The sequence below is a fragment of the Megalops cyprinoides genome, chromosome 8, assembly GCF_013368585.1.
Source record: "Megalops cyprinoides isolate fMegCyp1 chromosome 8, fMegCyp1.pri, whole genome shotgun sequence".
Classification (NCBI taxonomy): Eukaryota; Metazoa; Chordata; class Actinopteri; order Elopiformes; family Megalopidae; genus Megalops; species Megalops cyprinoides.
Genome location: NC_050590.1, coordinates 26237145 through 26245454, shown reverse-complemented (window position 1 = coordinate 26245454; position 8310 = coordinate 26237145). Strand labels below are relative to the sequence as shown.

The following is an 8310-nucleotide window of genomic DNA, read 5'->3' as shown; positions in this document are numbered from 1 at the left end:
TGAAGCCTTTCCAGTAGACCTGGAAAGATCTACTGGTCAGGTAGGACCTGAACCAAGAGAGGGTGGTTCCAGAGATGCCAATCTCTGAGAGCTTGGCTTTACTTTTGTCCATGAAATTGCCAGCAACCTCTTGTACATTTGCGGGCCATGTCTTGGGTTGGTAAAAGTGCTGACCATGCCTAGAATGTCAGTGCTCTGATTTTCCAATTTTGATCTTTCATCTGGATTCATGTATGACTCTATGTGTTCCAGTTCTTTTCCTGCAGTGTTGTTCCTCACTCTTAAACTTAACACTCTCTTCCACATTACTATAATTGTTTGTGGTCTTTGTGTTGATCATCAGGCTAGACTGTTGTGTAACTTTTGGAGATTTTACAAGGAAACTGTCATCTGCAAAGCATGTATTATTAATATTTACTCCTCCAGCACTGGACACTGCAGCCATAACTCCTCATAAATTATGTCCCATTTAAAAACACATCTTCTATCCTGATTCTCTGCTGTCAACTCAGATGTGTAATTGCTTTATCCCTTTCCTATCTAGATCTATATTGTATAGACATTGCATCAAATAATAACGACAGCAATCTGTGAAACGTTCATATGAAGCTTGCACATTTGTTGTACCACTGCTTTACCTAAATCCACTCACACACATGGGTGAATATATGTTTTTTGTATATAACATAATGTAAATAAGGATAAACTCTCTACAACTAGTTACTAAATATCTTGCCAAGGTTCAGTTGCTTGTGAGCCGGGCTTTGTGTTGTGCGCATGCTCGAATATGCATGGTTATGGCATGAAACAGGAAGCGTCTCTCTTGGCACATACTTGTCTGTGTCACTAAAATCTGTTATGAAACTACTAGACTGTAGCTGCAGTAAAATTGTTGGCTTCTTCACCATTTTAGTTGCTTTGATTGCAGCTGTGTTCCATCATTTGGAGAATTCGGAGTGTACCGAAGTTACGTTTCCCAGGTAAGGCATTCTAGTAGCTATACTGTCAATTTGGTGCACAGTCGCAGTGTACAGCCAAACGCGAACGACCTGGGAAGTGCTAATTAGGCCAGCTAAGGCAACCCTAAAGTTAGCGACCTAGAAGCCAGGTTAGCCAGGTAAACCACTGAAAAAGTAATTATAACGATATTAAACAGTGCTAAAGCAAAACATATGTAGAAAGGGAAACATGGAATTGGTACCCTCGTTTTGCTTCCACTCATCATTTCACTGCTGAGGTTTTAATATCGTTAATTAGCTAGTTAGCTCATTTAAAACTAACGTGCACGGTTAATAGGCATGCATAGCTCACCGAGCTATGGAATACCGCTCGTGAGCTAACATTAGGGAGCCAGGTACAGCGGATTACATGCGTTAACCATGTAGCGATATTGCTAAGTCATGCTCCACCACCTATTTCACGTGGGAGTGGAGCGCACGTACTACATAATATCACTTTTGTAACCGATGTAAACAACGAGTTTTAAATAACGAAATAAATAAAGAAAACATGCGTTAATAAAGCAAAATAATTTTATTTCTTGTGTATCATAGAATGGCGAATGATATGAAGACACTGGAAGAGAATTTCAGACAGAAAAATAAAACTTGTTTCATTCTCGGTGCATCTGGGGAGACCGGCAAGGAACTGCTGAAAGAGATTGTTAGTCGACAGATTTTCTCCAGAATTACCCTGATCGGGAGACGACAGTTGACCTTTGAAGACAAAACATACGAAAACGTGGTAAGTAAAAAACCGAAAGATGTGTATTCGTCAACTCCCCTCCTCCGCACCCCATTTGCGCAGACGCTAAACAAGTTCGCGCATCTGGGTGGAATCCAAAAAGGAGGTACTACATGTGTGTAATGTTTTTGTTCAAAGGCTGCAACTATAACGTGGTAAACAAAGAGTAAGAATGTGATAACAAGTCTCTCAACATTACTTAATTGTCTCACAACTAAAAAATTAAGTAACACCCGTTCAATTTCAATGTGAAATTGTGCTATAGTTATTACCTCAGTGCTAGAACCTGAAATTCATGCCAGTGTGAATCTAATTTCCTATGACCCACAGCAGGAAGTGTATAATAATAATAATAATAATAATAATAATAATATTAAGTTAATGTCTGTGTGTTTAAGTGCTGTTTCCTTTCAGATTCAGGAGGTGGTGGATTTTGAAAAGCTGGATGATTATGCTGCAGCTTTTCAAGGTCATGATATTGGATACTGCTGCCTGGGCACAACAAAAGCCAAAGCAGGAACTGTGAGTGCTGCTTTCTCCCCTGAAACCTGTGTTGTTGCCCTATCTTTACATTGCAAGACTGTATGCTTTTGCGCTAGAGTAAAAGAAACAAAATATTTTTGGTCACTTTTATTGTTGTGATGGTTGTCTTTTTCCATATAGGCAAGGAGTACGTACTGTCTGATAAGAAAATTTTTCATTTTTGATCACTTTAAACCATAGTTATATGTTATCTGCTTAATACTGCACAGCTTATTATAATTGAACTTCAGATATACACTTTCCAATAAAGGTGAAAGCTGAGTCCACTCCAGAGGCTCAGCCTTTTAAATCTCTCCATAAAAAGGACTACCAGTAACAGTAACTGCCTGTAAGTTCTCATGGACCATACAGCGATAAGGCTGATTCTTTTCCCTGGTGTAGTGTCACCTCGATTATAGAAACTTGGTGGGAAAAGGTCTCCCTTTCAGCAGGGCCCTGGCTGTTGTTTGAGCCTCGCTTCCGTGGGCTGTTTGTATACATTCGCCTGAGAAGAAGGATGTCCTGTCAATGGCACCTCGCCCCCACCCTGGCACCAAACAGCCATTGTGCACTGGAACCTGTGAAGCGTATTACAGCTAATGTATTTGAAGTTTAGTCCTGCTCTAAAATGGATTCACACACATACTGACTGCTTCTTTAGAATTCTCAGGAGGGGGGGAACACAAGACGGTCATTGTAGCGCTTTCTCTCTCTTTCTTCCCTCTTCTTTAACCTTTATAAAAGCTGTAGAAATTCCAGCACTCAGAAGATGTGAAATTTCTTTAGGGGGCGGCGAGTCTATTTAGTGCTCATAAAACAATATTTAGGGTGATGTGGGGCAGTGTGCGCTTCACCTCACTGAATGGACTCCATTGAGGCTGGGTGATGGGTGTAGCGTGGGGCTGTGGGGTGGTAGCGTGGGTCCTGTGTATTTGGGAGGGGCTGTCAGTTGTTAGCAGGAGTGGCAGAAAGGGGGCCCGCCAGCGTCCTATGCTTGGGTTAGCATTGAGGTGACTTAACTGCATAATCGGATTGAAAGTGAGCCACGGTATTTATGTCAGTTCACATTTCATCAAATGCTGGCTGTGAATTGGAGTTGACCGTACAGAGGGCTAATCCAGAACTAAAGCCAAAATAATTAGGGGCTCGGCCTAATCCACTCTTCATTCTGCAGGCTGTGAATAACATTAAAATGAGGCAATGCTTTCCGTTGGCAGGCCTCAACGTCCAAAACTTTTAAATGCACCAATCAGAGCCTGTGCTGGACTCAGTCAGTTCCTCAGTGGGCTGTGATTTTTGAAGAAAAATTTTCATGCATTATTAGGCATTAAGCATTGATGCTGTGTGTGTGTGTGTGTGTGTGTGTGTGTGTGTAGGGTGCAACCATATTTTTTCAGAGTAACATGACAGTTTTGAAGTTATTTTACACCTGTACGAATTGTGAAACAGTATGATACAAAAAGTAGAAGGTTTCATAGGCCTGGATGTTTGTGGCAAGTGCATCCTTGTGTGTAAAAAAAAAAAGCCCCATTTCATGTAGAACAGGATTCAGTAATTAATTGTCAACATCATATTTTGGTTTGTTTATTGCAATTTTTCAGGGTGCACATTTATTTTTGTGTGCTTTCAGGAAGGTTTTATACGTGTTGATCATGACTACGTATTAAAGTCAGCACAGCTTGCCAAGGATGGAGGTTGCTCCCACTTCAATCTTGAGTCTTCAAGGGGAGCAGATAAAAACAGTGGCTTCCTCTACCTGAGAGTAAAGGTAAACAATAAACATACGCATTAGGCATGATTTTTCAGAAACATCAGAGCTATTCTAAAATGGGTTTCTTTAAACCATATCATTTGGTCTAAGCAAAAATGATAATTTTTGTAGGGAGAAGTTGAGGCTGATGTTGAGGAATTGGGCTTTGAAAGATATTCCATCTTCAGGCCTGCGTAAGTAATCCCTCCTGATCTTTCTTTCTGTGTATTTGCATGCAATATTCTGACACAGCACAAAAACAAGTATTTTGGATGTAAAAGCACTTTGCAAGCTACTTTTATGTTCCTTACATCCTTAAAAAAATATTGTATTATTATTCAGCACTATTCAGTCCCTGTTCAGCTTTCATTGTTGCTGTTTACAGTTGGAAATAGCTGCTTTTCATTAATAAAGCAAATATTGTTCTTATGTCCTGTAATCAGACACTCTATGAACATGAAATAGTGACTTTATGCAGATGTCTTTTGATTGATAAACAGAAATTATTAAATGGCTTGCATTAGCATTTGTAGTAATATTACATCTCGACTGTAACACACTTAGACAGTAAATGCTGAATTTGAACTGCTTTCACATAAACTATGTGAAGATACTTTCTTCAGTGACAGGATCACCTTTGTCCTCATTGTGTCTTCATTCCCCAGGGTCCTCATGGTTGACCGGCAGGAGTCCAGACCAGCTGAGTGGTTGGCCAGGAAGTTTCTCGCCCCTGTGTCCTATTTTTTTCCTACTGCCTTGTCCATACCCATAAAATCATTGGTTAGGGCAATGGTTGTCAACACACTCATTGAGGGGGAAAAAAAGGTGGAAATCATAGAGAACAAGGCCATTTACAACTTTGGGAAGATTGCAGAAAAGTGAAAAGAAGCCTGTGTTCAAAAAGTTATTTAATGTGAATGTGCTTTTTTTTCTGAATCTGTGCCTTTTCTTTATGCCAGCTTAATTTTTGGTTTGAAAGAGATTTTGAAAGGTGTGGAAATGAATGGGAACAACATTTTAAAAGGTGCCTTTTCCTATTGTATATGCGTTTCAAAAACATATAATAGAACTGCACCTAAACTGCAGATGTATTCATGATGCCTTTACAAGGTAGACAAGGGTGTCAGGGATGAATTTAATTGCATATCTAGAATTTGGTACCAATGTAATATGATTATTTTTGCATTGATTGCATTGGTTTGACCAAAGGTGAAAAAATGTAAATGCAGTGGTGTGTGTTTATCACTTGATTTCATTTCTGTCACTTTTCTTTCTGTGAAATATGGATGTGACTATCTGGGCAATACAGCTTTGAATATGTGTCCCTCATCACTGCCAAACTGGAGAAAGACTCAAAATAGTACAGTATGATCCCAGGTGACCTGGATATGGCTCTTGTTACGCCTTTCTTAGGCTACCATTTGGTGCTCCTCGGATGGGTAATGGACCAGGTGGCATGCCTGTTACTACCAGAAACTTGCTTAGAATGGTTTTAATCCTTGGAGCTATTATGCAAACTGTATTGTTTCCAAAGGAGCTAAACCCCTAATGCAATCAAACCTTTTTCCAATTGCTTTGGCTCTGCCCAGGGTGGAAGTGATCTTTACAGCTATACACCCTATATTGAATGTCATACACAGAAAATAGTGCAAACATACCCCCAGTGCAACCAGTCCTGCCCCCAGTGGCAGTGGTATGCACCCCATAAGTGCATACACATCAGTGAAAATTCTGCTTGGTCAGGATTTGCAATGTAGAAACATTAACTTAACACTACAAATCATGACTGTTACAGTTCATGATAAGATCAGACATTCCAGCACCTTCTGTCCTGGGGTGGACATGGACACAGCTATACTGCTTTTACATCTACTCTAATTTTATGTGCTGTCAAAGGCTTTGCATTCATTTTAATGTTATCATGAAACTGGCCTTCTGTTATTGTTGACTTCAAACTTGATTACAAATAAATGGTTGACTCCTATGATTTGATGTCTACCATCATTATAGGGCAGATTTGAGTTTAGAGATTTGACCACCTTTATCATAATGTAGACTTGGTTTCTCCCATTATGATCACAGTGTAATTTTGATTTCTCCCATCATTCTCATAGTGCAGGATTGACATTTCAGCATGATGATCATACGTAGATTTGTTTTAAGACATTGACTGGCTTTTTTATTACATCTACATTGTACAACTGCAGTGCTGTACTTGAGCACAACCAGGGAAGCAAATTAGTGTCTTCTGAACTCTGCTTCCTGAGTTCTGATCCATTCCAGATTCTGAAAATGTACTGTGCATTCAGAAAGTATTCAGATCCCTCACTTTTTCACATTTTGTTATATTGCAGCCTTATGCTAAAATCATTAATTTTTTCCCCCTCATTAATCTACACTCAATACCCCATAATGACAAAGCAAAAACAGGATTTTAGAAATGTTTGCAAATTTATTAAAAATAAAAAAACTGAAATATCACATTGAAGTAAATATTCAGACCCTTAACTCAGTACTTAGCTGAAGCACCTTTGGCAGCGATTACAGCCTCGAGTCTTCTTGGATATGATGCGACAAGCTTCACACACCTGGATTTAGGGATATTCTGCTATTCTTCTCTGAAGCTCTGCCAGGTTGGATGGGGACTGTCAGTGGACAGCCATTTCCAGGTCTCTCCAGAGATGTTAAATTGGATTCAAGCTTTGGCCCCGTCTGAGGTCCTGAGTGCTCTGGAGCAGGATAAGGATATCTCTGTGCTTTGCAGTTCAGCTTTCCCTCAACCCTGACCAGTCTCCCAGTCCCTGCTGCTGAAAAACACCCCCATAGCATGATGCTGCCACCACCATGCTTCACCGTTGGGATGATATTGCGCAAGTGATGAGTGGTGGCTGGTTTCCTCCAGACATGACGCTTAGAATTGATTTCATCACACCAGAGAATCTTGTTTCTCACAATCTGAGAGTCCTTTAGGTGAATTTTTGCAAACTCCAAGCGGTCTTTCATGTGTCTTACTGAGGAGAGGCTTCTGTCTGGCCGCTCTGCCAGTTAGGTGGAGTGTTGCAGTGAGAGTTGTCCTTCTGGAAGTTTCTCCCATCACCACACAGGATCTCTGGAGTTCAGCCAGAGTGACCATCTGGTTCTTGGTCACCTCTCTTACCAAGGCCCTTTTCTCTGGATCGCTCAGTTTGTCTGGACAGCCAGCTCTAGGAAGAGTTTTAGTTGTTCCAAACTTGCTGCAGAATTTTTTTTGTAGCCTTCCCCAGATCTGTGCCTCGACACAAGCCTTCTCTGAGCAGTGCAAGCAGGTCCTTCGACCTCATGGCTTGATTTTTGCTCTGATATGCATTGTCAGCTGAGAGACCATATATAGACAGGTGCCTTTCCAAATTATGTCCAATCAATCGAATTTACCACAGGTAGACTCCAAACAAGGTGTAGAAACATCTCCAAGATGATCAAGGGAAATGGGATGCACCTGAGCTAAATTTCAAGTGTCATAGCACAGGGTCTGAATACTTACGTCAATGTGATATTTCAACTTTTTATTTTTAATAAATTTGCAAACATTTCTAAAATCCTATTTTCACTTTGGCATTATGGGGTATTGAGTGTAGATTGATGAAGAAAAAAAATAGTTTAAACGATTTTAGCATAAGGCTGCAACATATTAAAATGTGAAAAAAGTGAAAGGGTCTGAATACTTTCTGAATGCACTGTATCATTTTTGTGTTCCTCAAAAGTGTGCTGGTTTCTTTTAAAATGTCAGATTAAAAAAAATATTATGTTATTAATTATCTTCACATCTCTACACAGCTTGCAAAAACCTGCCATATATTGCAGAGGAGTACACACCTCTTTGTGACCTTAAATCTTCAGACACAATCATCAGGTTGGAGACATCCTCCATTCTAAAACTAAATTCTGTTTATGGCAAGACAAGGTATTTGGCAGAAGGACATCATACCGCTAGAAATGAAGATACACCTTATTAATTTGGTGACTGTCCTTCTGCTGAAGCTGATCTTTTGTGCGCGATGCCATGACCAGTTTTTAGTTGGTAGTTCCTTTCTTTGTCCACGTCTACAGAGTTGTATCGCAAATTCATGTTTTGCTTTTTAATGTAAATTGTTTTTGGTTTGTGAAAAACAGAAGCCAGCTATACATACTATTTGCATATTTATTACTATTACCATTACACAACAGAGGGGCTTAAAAGTAATACAGTACCAATGTGGTTATCAAACAGCGGCACCGCGTGGGGGCTTGGTAGAAATACATTTACTGCAGACTTGGGG

At 40.0% G+C, this 8310-nt stretch overlaps 1 protein-coding gene across 1 annotated transcript; it reads left to right on the top strand.

Annotated features, from left to right (window-relative positions):
- Nucleotides 1–805: 805 nt before the first annotated feature.
- htatip2 (HIV-1 Tat interactive protein 2) lies at nt 806–5999 on the top strand. Its single transcript, XM_036535389.1, has 6 exons — nt 806–980; nt 1554–1743; nt 2158–2265; nt 3896–4033; nt 4148–4209; nt 4681–5999. The coding sequence occupies exons 1-6, from the start codon at nt 859–861 to the stop codon at nt 4895–4897; spliced, it is 837 nt and encodes a 278-aa protein (XP_036391282.1). The 5' UTR covers nt 806–858; the 3' UTR covers nt 4898–5999.
- Nucleotides 6000–8310: the final 2311 nt, after the last annotated feature.

Bases quoted from the DNA above. Each gene is read 5' to 3' on its own strand.
- htatip2 (XM_036535389.1), top strand. From the start codon at position 859: ATGAAACTACTAGACTGTAGCTGCAGTAAAATTGTTGGCTTCTTCACC. The intron at 981-1,553 runs GTAAGGCATTCT...TGTGTATCATAG, and splicing joins ACCGAAGTTACGTTTCCCAG to AATGGCGAATGATATGAAGA. The intron at 4,034-4,147 runs GTAAACAATAAA...TAATTTTTGTAG, and splicing joins TCCTCTACCTGAGAGTAAAG to GGAGAAGTTGAGGCTGATGT.